At 42.4% G+C, this 18,664-nt stretch overlaps 1 protein-coding gene across 1 annotated transcript; it reads right to left on the bottom strand.

Annotated features, from left to right (window-relative positions):
* Positions 1-2,054: 2,054 nt before the first annotated feature.
* On the bottom strand, positions 2,055-18,605 carry rgs4 (regulator of G protein signaling 4). The gene is made up of 5 exons (XM_064935693.1): positions 18,451-18,605; positions 17,987-18,085; positions 8,808-8,869; positions 3,859-4,022; positions 2,055-3,382 (listed from the first exon to the last, which is right to left on the bottom strand). The coding sequence occupies exons 1-5, from the start codon at positions 18,492-18,494 to the stop codon at positions 3,143-3,145; spliced, it is 609 nt and encodes a 202-aa protein (XP_064791765.1). The 5' UTR covers positions 18,495-18,605; the 3' UTR covers positions 2,055-3,142.
* Between the last annotated feature and the right edge of the window lie 59 nt (positions 18,606-18,664).

Raw genomic sequence — 18,664 nt, 5'->3', positions numbered from 1 at the left:
CCTAAATATGGTTCACCAATCAAAGACAATGACTAACACCTGCCTCTGATTGAGAACCATATCCGGCCAGACATAGAAATAGACAAACAAGACATCCAACATAGAATGCCCACTCAGATCACACCCTGACCAACCAAAACATAGAAACATACAAATAAACTATGGTCAGGGTGTGACACACATGCTCAATATCTGCAGCTCTCTGTGTATAGCGTATACGGCAGGCCTCCGCTTTTCATTAGCTAGATGCCATGAAGGCTCACTCTTATTTTCAGTGAAGAGCTCAGAGTCAATACCAAACATCTATCAGATTGTTCAGTAAAAGTCTAAGCTTAAACCTTTTTATGTTTCTTGGAGCCAGACCTGGGTCAAATACTTGAGCTGACTGAGATTTACAGTAATTACCAATGGAATAGTTCCAAAAGAGCATACTCCAGCTAAATCAAACTACCTTAAATATCTCTAAGTATTTGAAAGTATCTGACATATGTATTGTACACAGGTCATGTCGAGGCCGCCTGTGTTGTCCCTTGTAAAACCTCTGTTAGACAGTATATTGGTGATAGGCCTTCTCCTGCATCATCCAACAACCACCCCAGGCTACCGATTATACTGTACCTCTAAATATCAGCCCAGACCCATTTTCCTCTGCTTAATCTATCCAGATCCATTCTCACCAGTTAGCTATCTAACACTATACAGACTCATTCTTCTGCTACAACCAGGTTGGCAGCGGGATCACACTATCTTGGCTATACTAATATTTGAACATATTTTCCCTTATTCTGTCAATTAAAGTTAGAATATTTATGTAACATTGGATTAAAAGTGGGTACAGATTTGATCACACTTTTGTTGTTGAGAATATTCCTGTACCGCAGGAAATGCAGATGCAGATGAAATGCACCTTTGTGATTGACATTCATTTACTGAAAACCCACACTAACAGACAGTATTGCAATTTTCATGTAGCCTAATTTTGGCCAGCTATAGCCTAACAACCAATCAAGCAAGATTATGGAGATTGCATGGCTGTGTGCTCCATTTTATACACCTGTCAGCAACAGGTGTGGCTGAAATAGCCGAATCCACTAATATGAAGGGGTGTCCATATACTTTTAGTCTTGTAGTGTATCTTACATTTACATTTACATTTAAGTCATTTGGCAGACGCTCTTATCCAGAGCGACTTACAAATTGGTGAATTCACCTTATGACATCCAGTGGAACAGATGGCGGTGCACGCAGAAATACGCGTGGTTCACCGTGGTGGCGTGTGGTTCTAAATAAACAAGCTTTAATGGCCAAACAAATTACCCTGACTGTTGTTGGCACCCATGAGAGCTATGAGAAAGGTAACATTAAAATTTAAAAAATGAAATATGTCCACTCGTTGGTTGCTGCTCCCACAAGTGCTTTCAGAGCCACACAAACAACCTTTAAATGGACGTGATCTGCATCAGGCCACTGACGTAAGACCTTATCTTTCTAAATATGGCTTGTTATAGGACGGGTCAAGACTACGTATGGGAGAAGCAAAGAGTGAGTGAACCTAGTCTTCTCTACAGTTGCTTCTTCTATTTATGCCCAACTCTTATGCCAAGTTGTATGTATGTAAATACTGTCTTTTCCACATTAAAGCTGCAGTCTGTGGTAATAAACTAGTTGGAATAGTGTGTACTGGAGCATATCTTCTGTCACTGGCACTGTGACCTATACCGTGGGAGGTAAAATCAATATTTATACTGAGAGCAGTCCATAGTTTCAAGTAGTTTAATCTAGTGTCTGTGTAACTCTCTGTCATCCCGTTTCTCTGTTTATCAACAAATGAACTAATTAAATCAGAATTTTTTTGTGGTGATGTATTCAGTTTATACAGGGCAATGGAATGGTTGGAATACATGGTCGTAGGAAACTGCATATTGCCTTAAATAGAATACACAGAGCTAGTGTGCTGAAATTAGGTTATGTATGTTTTCGAAACTGGTACATTTTACAGTATTGGCCTTTCGTTCATTTGTATAAATGTATGAAAATAAGTAACCATCTTTGTTGATGCATCATTTTATTCACAAATAAATGATGAATAAACGTGTCAAGAAAACAACAAGAAAATAAATATGAAGATGATTATTACATTGTATAATAAATATGTAGCCATCATCATTGGAAGCGAGTAGGAGTAATATTTTAACAAAACTTACAGAACCATATAATGATATCAATATCATTACCAATAACCATACAATGATACAGTATCAATAGCTTTACCAATAACCATATAATGATATCAATAGCATTACCAATAACCATATAATGATATCAATAGCATTACCAATAACCATATAATGATAAAGTATCAATATGTTTACTTCATAAGCACATCAGGAAAGGATCAGCTGAAGCAAGTCGCTGAATTGCTCAAATGGGAGTGTGTGTGTGTCTGTGTGTGTGTGTTAGGGGTGGATAGAGAAGTAATTCCAGATTGTTTCTCCCTGTGTTGTGAATCAAAACATCACCTAGTCATGACTTTGTTATCAGGTTAACAGAAGGCCAGTGAGTTACACCTTAACAGTGCATGAACTGGCCACAGGTAAAGTAAATACAGAACAACAGAGTCAAACAAACAACAGTCAGGTGAAATAAGTTTTTAACACCAATCCATTCAGAAACTGTAATCTAATTTAACACTCAGTTTGAAGAAGTGCATTTTCATTATTGGTGTTTAAGCATGACTTAGCATGGAGCCCTTGATTAAAACCAGACAGAGGGGACACAGGGAACTAACCAGGGTGAAATACCTAAATGCTTGTTTGAACCATTTGAATATTTTTAGAGATCTGGAAGATATTCAGTGTAAAGAAAGCAGACCCTCGCACAACAATGGAAATCAGAGAATGAAACATCCTTTCAGGAGCATATTTCTCCCGAAAAATAACTCTGACAGTTCTCTCCCTCACCTCCCAAAATAATCTATTTGTGATGCGTGTTGAAATAGTTATCTGGAACAATGGACAGAAAAAATAAAACCCCACCCACTCATAATAATGTTTTCTCTTCAAGACTACCTGCTCTTTCCCTCACAGATTGACAAGATTTTACACATTCTTCAATCATTCCTTGTTTCTCTCTCCATCTCCATCTATGCACCACATCTGTTCTCAGAACAGCCTATTTTTCCTCCTATCTTCTTCAGTGCACAGAGTGGGGTGGTGGTGCTCAACAGGGACAGATCCTGGATCAGTTTGGAGTGGAGGAACCTTCTGTATGAGTCTTTCTCCATCAAATTGAAGATCTTCTGCTGGGCGTCATTGAAACAGGATAAGCCGGCAATAGACAGGTTCTGTCTGGTCTCCTCTCGCGTTGCTGAGTCCAGGTTCACCTGATATGGAGAGGGAAAAAGAGATATACACTGTGTAAGTAATGCAATAAAACATGGGTACTGTATCAACAAAATGTGCCACCAAAAGTGCTATAAAAATCCAAAAGGACAATCCCAAAGGAAAAACTACAGGTGTTTTTCAAAAGGGGGGATTCATTGAAAGGGAAATCCTCAGTTGAAACAATAACAAAGCGTGCTTTGTTGAGGGATGGGTGGGGATGGAGAAATGTAACCACTCTCAAATTCATAGAAATCAAAATGATATGATGCTATAAAAATTATAGTTTAAACCATCTTTTGAGAGTGGCTCTCAGTTGGTATAGGTTGTGTTGCTCTTGTTAACATAATATTTGCATATGTTCAGGCCGTCACTGTAAATAAGAATTTATTCTGTCTTGTCTGTCTTGTCTGGTTAAATAATGAAATATAATCATTTTAAAAAGTCATAAACATGCCAATCATTATTCCCATTTGACCTCATTTGGAGAGTCTGCCTCAATGTACTGTTCGTAGATCTCTTTAGCTTTGGCCGCCATCTTGTTTGGGGAAGACTTTTTGTATTCCTCGCAAGCATTCCAGAATTCCAAGTTCTCCTGGCTGAGCTCTGACTTCAGGAACGCAGTGAACACTGTACGACCACCTGATAGACAGACAGACAAACAAACAGAGAAAGAGGTTAGGTTAGGTCAGTCTCAGATCCTCTTACTTAGCATGTGTAACATCCAGAGAAATTTCCAGGGTGCTGGGTTGAGTGTTCGATATGAAACCACACACTATCCTAACTGCTTTTCTCTATTAGAAGGTAGGGGGTGGGGGTGTTTTGAGAGAGAGAGAGAGAGAGAGAGAGAGAGAGAGAGAGAGAGAGAGAGAGAGAGAGAGAGAGAGAGAGAGAGCATCCCTCTGTAGGGAGGCAGTGGTGGAGGTCAAGGCCTGGATGGTTCTCAGGAGGCGTTGCTCCTGCTCTGTGTCCCAGCCTGGTCTCAGACTAGGCGTAACATAGTAAAAGTAAAAACTACGATACATTTGGTATGGTTACATAAGACAGATGGTTAATGAGGCAAAAACAAAAGTATGGGGGTTGGTTGGGGTGGATGGGTAGCCATGTCAGGCAAACATCTAGCAACCCAAAGCTTGTGAGTTCAAATCTCATCACGGATAATTTTAGCTCATTAGCAACTTTTCAACATCTTATCATGTTAGCTAACCCTTGCCCGAACCCTAACCTTTAATCTAACTCCTGAACTTAACCCTAACCTCTAACCCTAACCTCTAGCCTAGCTAACGTTAGCCAGCTAACTAACGTCAGCAATCTAGTTGGAATTCTTAACATATCATACATTTTGCTAATTTGTAACATATAGTACGTTTTGCAAATTCGTAACATATTGTACATTTTGAAAATTGTTAACATATAACACGAATTGTAATGAGTAACATATAATACGAAATGGGTACTGGACATATACAAATTATATATGGTGTCCCCACGGGTGTCCCCACACACAGCCTGACACCACAGGGACTGCCAACACACACACACACACACACACACACTGTTTGTTCACCAGCAACTGCTAATAACCCAACCACCAGAATATACAGTAGAATCGGAAGTTTAACTACACCTTAGCCGAATACATTTAAACTCTGTTTTTCACAATTCCTGATGTTTAATCCAAATAAAAGTTCCCTGTCTTAGGTCAGTTAGAATCACCACTTTATTTTAAGAATTTGAAATATCAGAATAATAGTAGAGAGAATGATTTATTTCAGCTTTTATTTCTTTCATCACATTCCCAGTGGGTCAGAAGTTTACATACACTCATTTAGTATTGGGTAGCATTGCCTTTAAATTGTTAAACTTGGGTCAAACATTTCGGGTAGCCTTCCACAAGCTTCCCACAATAAGTTGGGTGATTTTTGGCCCATTCCTCCTGACAGAGCTGGTGAAACTGAGTCAGGTGTGTAGGCCTCCTTGCTCGCACACACTTTTTCAGTTCTGCCCACAAATGTTCTATAGGATTGAGGTCAGGGCTTTGTGATGGCCACTCCAATACCTTGACTCTGTTGTCCTTTAGCCATTTTGCCACAACTTTGGAAGTATGCATGGGGTCATTGTCCATTTGGAAGACCCATTTGAGACCAAGCTTTAACGTCCTGACTCATGTCTTGAGATGTTGCTTCAATATATCCACATAATTTTCCTTCATCATGAAGCCATCGATTTTGTGAAGTGCACCAGTCCCTCCTGCAGCAAAGCACCCCCACAACATGATGCTGCCAATCCCCGTGCTTCAGGGTTGGGATGGTGTTCTTCGGCTTGCCCCTTTATCCTCCAAACAGAACGATGGTCATTATGGCCAAACAGTTTCATTTTTGTTTCATCAGACCAGAGGGCATTTCTCCAAAAAGTACGATCTTTGTCCTCATGTGCATTTTCAAACCGTAATCTGTCTTTTTTATGGCAGTTTTGGAGGAGTGGCTTCTTCCTTGCTGAGCAGCCTTTCTGGTTATGTCGATATAGGACTCGTTTTACTGTGGATATAGATACTTTTGTACATGTTTTCCTCCAGCATTTTCACAAGGTCCATTGCTGTTGTTCTGGGATTGATTTACACTTTTCGCACCAAAGTACATTCATCTCTAGGAGACAGAACGCATCTCCTTCCTGAACGGTATGATGGCTGTATGGCCTCATGGAGTTTATGCTTGCGTACAATTGTTTGTACAGATGTACGTGGTACATTCAGGCGCTTGGAAATTGAACCAGACTTGTGGAGGTCTATATATTTTTTCTGAGGTCTTAACTGATTTCTTTTGACTTTCCCATGATGTCAAGCAAAGAGTCACTGAGTTGAAGGTAGGCCTTGAAATACATCCACAGGTACACTTCCAATTGACTCAGATGATGTCAATTAGCCTATCAGAAGCTTCTAAAGCCATGACATCATTTTCTGGAATTTTCCAAGCTGTTTAAAGGCACAGTCAATTTACGGTACGTAAACGTCTGACCCACTGGAATTGTGATACCGTGAATTATAAGTTAAATAATCTGTCCGTAAACAATTGTTGGAAAATGACTTGTGTCTTGGACAAAGTAGATGTCCTAACCGACTTGCCAAAAACTATAGTTTGTTAACATGAAATTTGTGGAGTGGTTGAAAAACAAGTTTTAATGACTCCAACCTAAGTGTATGTAAACATCCGACTTCAACTGTATGTGATAAAGTGAAAATCTGAGTCCTGCACCCGACACTAACCCGCAAATATAGAAAATGTGTTGTAGAGTCAGAGATGGCAGAATGATTTATTGAAAGGGGGCGCAGAATTTTTTTCTGCTTATAATTTCCATCATTTTTGTTGGTTATTTGTTAGTCAACTTGTCTACATGCATCTTCTCTTCTGTCAATACTTGTTATCCTGGAAGACTAAAGAAACACTTGCTCAACAGAATGTCATAAATCAATGGAATTAATGCTTCAATCTAGTTGACATGGTAAATTCTCTTTCATCTTTTCAAAGCAAAGGTGTTTAGGGACCGGGAAGATGTAAAATGTAAAAAGATGTAAAAAGATGCAAAATGTGCAAATTGCATCCATTTGACCAGTTTTAAGGAAATTAAAAGCTGTGAAAACCAATTAACTTGTTTATGATAAGATTTCAGTTCGCCTTGGAAGCATATTTTATGTTTTGAAATACTATTAGCTTTTATGATGTTGATAAAGATAGAACCTTTACAGATGGTCCATAACCACGCATTACTTCTCTCAAGATCAGTGGTGAAGTGTTATTATTTTTAGGTTGGCTACTAGAGATAATTTTGTTAAAAATGATGTCCAAATTTCTCAATGAAAGTTGGTTTCGACATGTAGCCTATTGTTTAATATAATTTTGGAATATAGGCCGACATACAAGGCATCATCCAACTTGCACAATTGTGTATGCCAACACATAGTGGCTCAAAGACAAAAGTCTGTTTTTAAAACACCACATTAGGTCTACCTTATTGTAAATTAGGCCATCACTGTCAATCGTGAATGATAATTCTTCACTTTTTATGCATGAAACATCCATGCTGCATCTGCATTACAACATTTAATCCCTATCAGTTTTATCATGGGAATATGTACTTCGATCTTCTTGAATGATATACACATAATTAGTTTAATAATGTTTAATCACATTTTAGAGCAGATAGAGGTAAACAGCCACCTGTATTTGTTTTCAATCAAAGTATATTTAGCTTCATGTACATTTGGTGTATAATTTTAGAGCAAGAAATGCTTAATCCTGCGTAAATTAGCCTAATATTACATCAGGCTATGTGAGAGGTTATAGACCTACAGTCAGATGTCCAGATTTCAGTTTGGCTACTATTCCATTTAACCCATCTGAGACTACAGTTCCCTTGATGTGCCGTATTGAAGTCCCCGTCTTGTGACTGTGGAATTTGTATAGTGCCATACAATCATCACACATAGCATAATCGGCATTGCTATCATCCTCTTTTCATCAAATTTTCCCAAACATTGCTGTTCAGTCCCTCCCTTCTCTTTATTTCAAAGTCAACTCTCCATTTCACAGCATTCCTCTTATTTAATAAAAATCCAACATTGTTATTTTTGCCTCAGTGGATCGTCGTTAACTTTTTCATCCCAAGTTCCCAAAAGCATTTGTCGATTGGTGTGTATTTGACATGTGTACAGTTAGGCACTAATGCCAGATAACATAATGAAAAAATGTAGCCTATAGATATGAATTTCACAAGAATTTACATTTATGGATTTTGTGTATGCATTGTTTTCCATTTATTCAACTTGACCACCACCCACCCGCCCTTCATCCACACAATATTTAATTACCCTAAACCCTCCCGCCGCATGGATATAACCGTGGGGACTGAGAGTTATGGTTCATCCTGTGCATCACACACACACAGTGAGGGAGCAGAGCAGCAGGCATCCAGTGTACCCTCTAGACACATAGCACACGTCCAGAGCATGAAAACATATCCTGAGAGCTGGCTGAAGTCCCCAACTACACACAGCTAAATCCAAAAGTACCCTACAGCCCACACAGACATGATGACATAAGTCTTTAAACAGAAACCTAGAGAGTGATAAAGCCCATTGAATTGAATTTAATTTAATTGGGGTCGGAGAGACAGGAGGAGAGGGGGTGAGGGAGATACAAATGTCACTCAAGTTTTGAAGAAATGTTGTTCCGTGGTCTGGCTTGGTAATAGGTCATGGTAGAGTTTTGACAGAGATTCAGGAATTCAACACAAGACGCAGTAGAGAGCTTCAATTAAATTCAAAATCAATACATCTTTTCAATTCAGTAAACCACCATAACATTTGAGCAAGATCGACTCTCCAATCCTACAGTATTCTAAAGATGTCGCTTTGATTTGTAAGAAACTCACTTTCACAATTCATCAGGTTGTTGAAGGACAGCTTCCATTTCTCCACATCAGCAGGTGAAACTCTAAAACCAGAGAAATAACATAATTATTATACTGTACACCTGTAATACTGGGAGAAACAATAATATTATTCATATTTCAGTTCATCTCTTATGTGATATCCCACAGTTCTTAACCTGCATATTGCTGATGACCTGTATTTTAATGATAGCCTACCAGTAGATGTCATATCTACCATCTTACATAATGTTCTTTACAACAGGACATACTATATTGACTACTGTATTTTCCATGAGCATCAGTCACACCAGATGCACCTCTTCAAGCTATTGAGTAACCAACCACTTATTTACATTACTCACCTATTTGAGCTAATGAGTAACCAACCATTTCATAACATTATAAACTGTGTGGTTCGAGCACTGAATGCTAATTGGCTGAAAGCTGTGGTATATTTAAGCAATAAGGCACTAAGTGCTGTTCTTACGCACAACGCATCACAGAGTGCTTAGACACAACCCTTAGCCGTGGTATATTGGCCATATACCACAAACCCTGAGGTGCCTCATTGCTATTATAAACTGGTTACCAACATTATTAGAGCAGTATAAATACATGTTTTTTGTCATATCCGTGGTGTACGATCTGATATACCATTTCTGTCAGCCAATCAGCATTCAGTGCTCAAACCACCTAGTTTATAATAGACCATATACCACGGGTATGACTAAATATGTATTTTTACTGCCTTAATCACGTTGTTAACCAGTTTATAATAGCAATAAGGCACCTCGGGGGTTTGTGGTATATGGCCAATAAGCCACGTCTAAGGGCTGTATCCAGGTACTCCGCGTTGCGTCGTGCGTAAGAACAGCCCTTAGCTGTGGTATATTGGCCATATGCCACACCCCCTCTGGCCTTTTTGCTTAATTATACACCTCTTTGAGCTAAAGAGTAACCAACATTTTATAATATTATACAACTCTTTGAGCTAATACGTTACCAAACATTTTATAACATTATCAGGCAGATCGCTTTTATTTACTTTGCTGCTCTTTTGCACACCAGTTGTCAGGATTTGGCCAGGGTTGTTCCGGGTTTTGGTCACTAGATGCCCCCATTGTGCTTTTTGACCTTATGTTTTTTCCCTTGTTCCCCATTATTATTTGCACCTGTACCTCGTTTCCCCTGATTGTATTTAAACCCTTAGTTTCCCTCAGTTCTGTGCTCTGTGTTTGTATGTTAGCACCCAGCCCTAGTGTTCTGTGTTTTCCTGTCGATTCCGGTGGATGCTCTTGTGGAATTCTGTTTTTGTTTTTGAGTGTCTCTTGAGGTTTTTTGTGCTATTCCTACCACCTTTTGGATTTGCCATTTTTGTATTTAAGGACTTCTCCTTTTTACTTTATTAAATACACCGTCTTAAGTACTGCTGTGTCTGCCTCATCTTCTGGGTTCTGCTGACTATTCGTGGCTCAGTTGGTTAAGTGACTGTTTCTCACTCCGGAGACCCAGGTTCGTAACCGGGTCCTGACAGAAACACAGAGCCAAAAATGAACCCAGAGGCAGCCAGTTCCCAGGACCTTTTTGCCACGCTGTCCCACCACCAGGAGACTGTCCAACGCCACGAAGCCGCCCTGGTTCAGCAAGAGGCCTTAATGGCTAGACATTCTCATCTTCTGTCGGAGGTGCTGACTTCCATTAAGCAAATATCTGATCGTCTTACCCCGGCAACAGTTCCCGTCCCAGTACCTCAGATTCACGTACCCATGGCAGTTAACCCCCTGGCTGAACCTCGTCTTCCACCTCCCCAACGGTTCTCAGGTGATCCAAGTGCTTGTAAAGGGTTTCTCACCCAATGTTCTCTCTCCTTTGAGCTACAACCCTCGTCGTTTCCCACCGACCGGTCTAAGATCGCTTATATCATCACCCTGCTGTCGGGAAAAGCCCTGGCCTGGGCTACTGCTGTGTGGGATGCCCATAGTTCCTGCTGTGCCAGCTACTCTGCCTTTGCTGAGGAATTCAAACGAGTGTTTCAAGGCCCAATCAGTGGTTCTGACTCAGCCAAACAGCTCCTGACTCTCCACCAAGGTTGGCGCAGCGTGACGGACTATGCCATCCAGTTCCGCACGGTGGCAGCAGCAAGTGGCTGGAACAACGAGGCGCTCACGGTGTGCTTTCTGAAAGGCCTTTCCGACACTATCCAAGATGAACTGGCCACTCGGGAACCACCGGACAATCTCGAGTCCCTGATCAAGTTGGCCTCACGCATTGACCAGCGTCTGAGAGAGAGAACTCAACCGTAGACCTCTAGCCCCTATCAGTCCCAGCTCCGAGTCCCCACCTTTATCCTCGCTGGCTCCATCGGAACCCATGCAGATTGGACGCATCTCCCAGGCTGAGAGAGACCGCCGGATGAGGAGCGACGCTGTCTATATTGCGGCAAACCGGGCCATTTCCGTTCCACGTGTCCCGGGCTCCAGGGAAACGCTCTGTCCCGTACAGACCGGGGGAACTGTAACGGGAAACATAACCTCCTCCCATCCGTCCAACTCCCGTCTGCTCATTCCAGTCACCCTCTCCTGGGACAACCACAAGCTTCACCTTCAAGCCTTGGTAGACTCTGGAGCCGCAGGTAACTTCATGGATGGTGTCTGGGCGAAGGAGAATGGCGTTCCCTCTGAACCTCTAAGTGAACCTATGAGGGTCACTACATTGGATGGAAGCCCTTTGGGATCTGGACTTGTCACTCATGTCACTACCTCCTTGCGACTTTCAGTTTCACAACACCAGGAATTGATGAACTTTCATTTGATCTCCTGTTCCGAGTTCCCTCTCGTCCTTGGATACCCCTGGCTTCACAGCCATAACCCTCACATCGACTGGTCTGTGGGCACTATCAAGCAGTGGGGTCCTACGTGCCAAGCTACTTGTATTTTCCAGAATTCCCCGAGTTCTACTCCCGAGTCTTTAGAATCCATCGACCTGACCCGAGTTCCCGAGTGTTACCATGACCTCAAACTGGTGTTTAGCAAACAGAGGGCCACCATGCTACCACCCCATAGACCTTACGATTGCCCCATCAACCTGTTTCCGGGCACTTGCCCCCCCAGGGGTCGGATCTTTTCCCTATCTCCACCCGAACGAGCTGCTATGGATACCTACATCAAGGACGCTCTGGAAGCAGGCCTCATGCGTCCATCCACCTCCCCGGCGGGAGCAGGGTTTTTCTTTGTGGCCAAGAAAGACGGTGGATTACGTCCTTGCATCGACTACCGGGGACTCAATGCCATAACCGTCCGTAACCGTTACCCGCTACCCCTTATGGCCACAGCCTTCGAGCTGCTCCAGGAAGCAGTTGTTTTCACTAAGCTTGACCTGCGGAACGCATACCATCTTGTGCGGATCAGACCTGGTGACGAGTGGAAGACCGCTTTCAACACGCCTACTGGTCACTATGAATACTTGGTGATGCCCTTCGGCCTGACCAACGCCCCAGCGGTGTTCCAAGCGCTCATAAACGATGTGCTTAGGGATATGCTTAACATATTTGTGTTCGTTTACTTGGATGACATCCTCATCTTTTCGAGCTCCCTTCAAGAACACACTAAGCATGTCAGACAAGTACTCAAACGCCTCCTGGACAGCCATCTGTACGTTAAGCCGGAAAAATGTGAATTCCATTCATCCCGAGTACAATTCCTGGGATTTGTAGTGGAACCCGGTCGAGTCCAAATGGACCCCAGGAAGGTAGGGGCGGTAGCGGATTGGCCCACCCCCAAATCCGTTAAGGAAGTTCAGCGTTTCCTGGGCTTCACAAACTTTTACCGCAAGTTCATCAAGAACTTCAGCTTGGTGGCAGCCCCTCTCTCAGCTTTAACCAAGGGTGGCAATGCAAGGTTTTTGTGGGGAAGAGAAGCTGAGATGGCCTTCCAAGGACTCAAGCAGCGCGTTCTCTCTGCTCCCATCCTGATACTACCGACTACGGATGAACCATTTGTGGTGGAGGTAGACGCATCAGAGGTTAATGTTGGAGCTGTCCTGTCTCAGAGGGTGAAGACAAGAAGCTTCATCCGTGCGCTTTCTTCTCACACCGGCTTACCCCGACTGAGAGGAACTACGATGTGGGGATCGTGAACTCCTAGCGGTTAAGATGGCATTGAAGGAATGGAGACACTGGCTCGAGGGGGCTTCTCACCCGTTTCAAGTGCTTACGGACCACAAAAATCTGGAGTATATCCAGCAGGCGAAGCGGTTGAACTCTAGACAAGCTAGATGGTCTCTTTTCTTCAATCGATTCCAGTTTATCCTCACCTATCGGCCCGGGTCGAAGAATCTCAAACCGGATGCCCTGTCCGAGTCTACGCTCCTGCCATTCGAGATGACACGGACATGCCTGTCCTTCCTGCTGCTAAGATTGTGGCTCCGATCTCGTGGCAAGTTGAGGATACCGTGAGACGTGCTCAAGCTAGCGAACCGGACCCGAAAGGAGGTCCTGCCAATCGGTTGTTTGTCCCCAAGGCAGTGAGGACTCAGGTCCTTCTGTGGGGGCACTCCTCTTGCCTCACCTGTCATCCGGGCGTAGGTCGCACCTTGGAGTTCATCCAGCGTAAGTTCTGGTGGCCTACCATAAGAGAAGACGTTGCCACTTTCGTCAATGCCTGTCCCGTGTGCTGCCAGGGCAAATCTTCTCACCTCCGCCCTCAAGGACTCCTTCACCCTTTACCTGTTCCCCACAGACCCTGGTCCCATATCTCATTGGACTTTATTACTGGACTTCCTCCATCCCATGGCAATACTACTATCCTAGTCATAATCGACAGGTTTTCAAAGGCGGCCAGGTTCGTCCCTCTGACTAAGTTACCTTCTGCCAAGGAAACGGCTGAGTTGGTAATTAATCATGTGTTCCGAGTCTTCGGCATTCCTCAAGATATGGTTTCTGACAGAGGTCCCCAGTTCGCCTCAAGGTTTTGGAAGGCCTTCTGCCAACTCATGGGGGCTTCTGCCAGTCTATCTTCAGGGTACCATCCGGAGTCCAACGGCCAAACAGAGAGGATGAATCAAGAGCTGGAAACCACCCTCCGATGTATGACTCGTGACAACCCGTCCACATGGTCATCCTTTATTGTTTGGGCCGAATACGCGCACAACACCTTGCGCTCCTCCTCCACTGGTATGTCCCCGCACGAGTGTCAGTTTGGCTATGCTCCTCCATTGTTCCCGGACCAGGAGGCAGAAGTCAGAGTGCCTTCAGCCTTGAAGTTCGTCAGACGCTGTCGGCTTATGTGGAGGAAGACCCGTCTTAATCTTATGAGTTCCTCACAGAGGTACCAACAACAAGCCAACAGACGTCGCCGTCCCGGGCCTACCCTGCGCCCGGCCAGAGAGTCTGGCTCTCCACAAGAAACTTACCTCTACGGGTGGAGTCTCGCAAGCTGTCCCAAAAATACATCGGTCCCTTCAAGGTTGCCAGGAGAGTTAACCCAGTTTCTTATCGCCTACACTTACCCAGATCCCTTAAGATTAATCCCACATTTCACATTTCATTGTTAAAACCTGTTGTTTTTTCTCCCCTTGTCCCGGCAGACAGACCTCCCCCTCCGCCTCGTGTCATTGGAGGCCAGCCGGCTTATACCGTCCATCGGATACTGGATTCCCGCCGGGTGCAGCGGTCCTGGCAGTATCTGGTGGACTGGGAAGGCTACGGTCCCGAGGAGCGCTCCTGGGTTCCTGCCAAAGACATCCTGGATCCTGACCTCATTCGTCAGTTCAGGGCCCTCCACCCTGAGAGAGCTGGTAGGAACGTCAGGAGCCGTTCCTAGGGGGATTCTGTCAGGATTTGGCCAGGGTTGTTCCGGGTTTTGGTCACTAGATGCCCCCATTGTGCTTTTTGACCTTATGTTTTTCCCTTGTTCCCCATTATTATTTGCACCTGTACCTCGTTTCCCCTGATTGTATTTAAACCCTTAGTTTCCCTCAGTTCTGTGCTCTGTGTTTGTATGTTAGCACCCAGCCCTAGTGTTCTGTGTTTTCCTGTCGATTCCGGTGGATGCTCTTGTGGAATTCTGTTTTTGTTTTTGAGTGTCTCTTGAGGTTTTTTGTGCTATTCCTACCACCTTTTGGATTTGCCATTTTTGTATTTAAGGACTTCTCCTTTTTACTTTATTAAATACACCGTCTTAAGTACTGCTGTGTCTGCCTCATCTTCTGGGTTCTGCTGACTATTCGTGGCTCAGTTGGTTAAGTGACTGTTTCTCACCCCGGAGACCCAGGTTCGTAACCGGGTCCTGACACCAGTATCACTACTTACACACCATCATCTGCTCATCATCTGCTCATCTATCACTCCAGTGTTAATCTGCTAAATTGTAATTACTTTGCTACTATGGCCTATTTATTGCCATACCTCCTCATGCCATTTGTATACACTGTATATAGACTTTCTTTTCTTTCTATTGTGTTATTGACTGTACGCTTGTTTATTCCATGTGTAACTCTGTGTTGTTGTTTCTGTCGCACTGTTTTGCTTTATCTTGGCCAGGTCGCAGTTGTAAATGAGAACTTGTTCTCAACTAGCTTACCTGGTTAAATAAAGGTGAAATAAAAAATAAATAAAAAATGTCAAATTATTTGTTATTTTTCTTTTTTTTTCTACTTATCTATTATTAGACTTATTTTTCTTTAAAATGCTGTTGGTTAAGGGCTTGCAAGTAAGCATTCACTGTAAGGTCGACACCTGTTGTACTCAGCGCATTTAACAAATAACATTTGATTTGATTTGGGGTGAAGGTTCACCTTCCAACAGGACAACGACCCTAAGCACACAGCCAAGACAACTTAAGAGTGGTTTCGGGATGCGTCCCTGAATGCCCTTGAGTGGCCCAGCCAGAGCCCGGTCTTGAACTCGATCAAACATCTCTGGAGAGAGATGAAGAACAGTGCAGTGACGCCCCCATCCAACCTGGCAGAGCTTGAGAAGATCTGCAGAGAAGAATGGGAGAAACTCCCCAAATACAGGTATGCCAACCTTGTAGCGTCATACCCAAGAAGACTCGAGGCTGTAATTTCTGTCAAATGTGCTTCAACAAAGTATTGAGTAAAGGCTCTGAATACTTGTTATTCTGATATTTCTGTTTATTTTTATACATTTGCAACATTTAGTTTTATCATCATGGGGTATTGTGTGTAGATTTATGAGAAAAAAAACAATTTTATACATTTTAGAATAAGGCTGTAACGTATCAAAATGTGGCAAAGGTCAAGCGGTCTGAATACTTTCCAAATGCACTGTATAATAGTTATATATTGTACAATCTGTGTGTTTCCCTTCTTTTTATTGGCCCTGGGCCAGGTCAAGGTCCGGTATCTCAAACTCATCTTAAGGCTAAATTCATCTTAGAACGTAGGATCCTATTTTCAACAATGAACTTAGCCTAAGATACGTTTATATTTATCTGTTGGACAGTGTCAGAGTGCCACTCATTTTGATAATTTGTGTCATATTAAACAATATTATGATAATGTATCCTGTCTTGTAGGCCTAAGATCTTCCCACTACATGTGTAAATCCTAAAAATGCTTCTGCTGAACTGTATTTGACTAGGCAAATGAAATGACAGAATGCGTTATATTAAAGGATTTTTCTTTACTGAAAGTACCATTTACATTATTGATCTCAAAGTAAAATGAGTTCAACTACATTGGCTACAATCAGATAATCAAAGTTGGTCAATATTAATGCAAGCTGTGAGGTTGCAATTAAGGGGTTGTGTTCATTTTTCTCATCAAGAGGGCATTGATTAGATTTAGTGCTAATTAAATCAAAAGTCAGGCTGGATATTGTCTATGCTAACTAGTTTAGGGACAACAGATGCTCAACAGATGCAAAAACTGGTTGAATCAACTTTGTTTCTACGTCATTTCAACAACAAAATATAAATGTGATGATGTTGAATCAACGTTGAAAGCTGATTGGATTTGCGAAACATCATTAAGGTAAGGGAATTTTGTATTTTTTTCACCCAACCTTTCACCTAAATACATAGACATGGTGGCATGTTTTGTTTATTTCATGTTGAATTCACGTGAGTTGACAACTTAACCAAATGTAAATCAAAACTAGGTGTAGAACTGCATTAAAACCTATTTATCCACGTGTACAATGGGCATTGCCTTGAGAGCATTATTCCCCATGGCGTGATAAACTAATTTAATGGAGTCTGAAGGCTATTTTATCTATGATAAATAAACGCAACTTGCAACAATTTCAACGATTTTACTGAGTTACAGCTCATATAAGGAAATTAGTCAATTGCAATAAATTAATTTGGCACTAATCTATGGTTTTCACATGACTGGGCAGGGGCACAGACATGGGTGGGAAGGTATAGGCCCACCCACTGGGGATTCAGGCCTAGCGAATCAGAGTTTTCCCCACAAAAGTGCTTTATTACAGACAGAAATACTCCTCAGTTTCATCAGCTGTTTGGGTGGCTGGTCTCAGACGATCTTGCAGGTGAATGAGCCAGATGTGGAGGTCCTGGGCTGGTGTGGTTACACGTTGCCTGCGGTTGTGTGGCAGGTTGGACTTACTGCCAAATTCTCCAAAATGACGTTGGTCGTGACTTATGGTAGAGAAATTAACATAACATTCTCTGGCAACAGTTCTGGTGGACATTCCTGCAGTCATCATCACAATTGCATGTTCCCTCAACTTCAGACATCTGTGGCATTGTGTTGTGTGACAAAACTGCACATTTTAGAGTGGCCTTTTTTATCCCTATCACAAGGTGCACCTGTGTATTGATCGTGTTGTTTAATCAGCTTCTTGATATGCCACACCTGTCAGGTAGATGGATTACCTTGGCAAAGGAGAAATGCTCACTAACAGGGATGTAAACAAATTTGTGCACAACATTTGAGGGAAATCAGCTTTTTGTGCTTTAGGAACATTTCTGGGATCTTTTATTTCAGCTCACGAAAGATGGGACCAACACTTTACATGTTGTGTTTATATTTCTGCTCCGTCTGTATGATAATGAGTATCAAGTGTTGATTTGCTGCTCACATTTAACAGGTCTCCCTAGTAAAAATAGATCCTTAATCTCTAAGAGATGTCCTTTATAAATAAATTATAAATAAATCAATACATTCAAAGTGTCACTATTCTCCTGTTCACTCACCTCTTGACAGCGGTTGTCTTCTCTTTGACCTGTTTCTGGTCTGTTGGAAACTCAGGCTTCTGGAGCAGAAAGCCAATCTTGTGTTTGATGTCTTTGGCACTGAGGGAGGAGAGAGAGTGGGTAGTGTTTGGCTACAGAATGTATTAAAACATCTCACAGTCGTGTGTCCTATTATATGTAATGCACTTACTGTATAACAGAACCAAGATGCCTGGCACACAAGGCTCGTATTCAACATACATTACTGTCTGAAAATATCCCATTGCAGCACAGACATGACACCTTTTCAATTGTTAGAATCTCACATGACATGTTGCATTACTTTTGTTGCATCAAATTTTAAACTAAGCATTTTCCAACTGTTACTGTTGCATCTCTCCTCTTCCAAACAACTCAATACATGTTCCATACACATTGATAGTGATCTACAACAACATGCTAACAAACTAGAATAACCATCTTACCTTTTTAAGCAGGTTGCTGGCAGTGTTGCTAATCCCTTACACATGTTGTATGTTTGCTCAATCCAAATCTAGGAGAATTATTTGCAGTGTTTTGGAGTTAAGAGGAGAAGTCTGTAATAGTATGACTGTTTGTCCTCACAGTGTTTCAGTGGTATGCTGTGTCTTGGTGAAATCTCCCACAGTTGGGGTTTTATACAGCCACAGCGCTCACACA

The sequence above is a fragment of the Oncorhynchus masou genome, chromosome 24, assembly GCF_036934945.1.
Source record: "Oncorhynchus masou masou isolate Uvic2021 chromosome 24, UVic_Omas_1.1, whole genome shotgun sequence".
Classification (NCBI taxonomy): domain Eukaryota; kingdom Metazoa; phylum Chordata; class Actinopteri; order Salmoniformes; family Salmonidae; genus Oncorhynchus; species Oncorhynchus masou.
The sequence above is the reverse complement of the archived record's forward strand: the minus strand, read 5'-3'. Positions and strand labels throughout refer to the sequence as shown.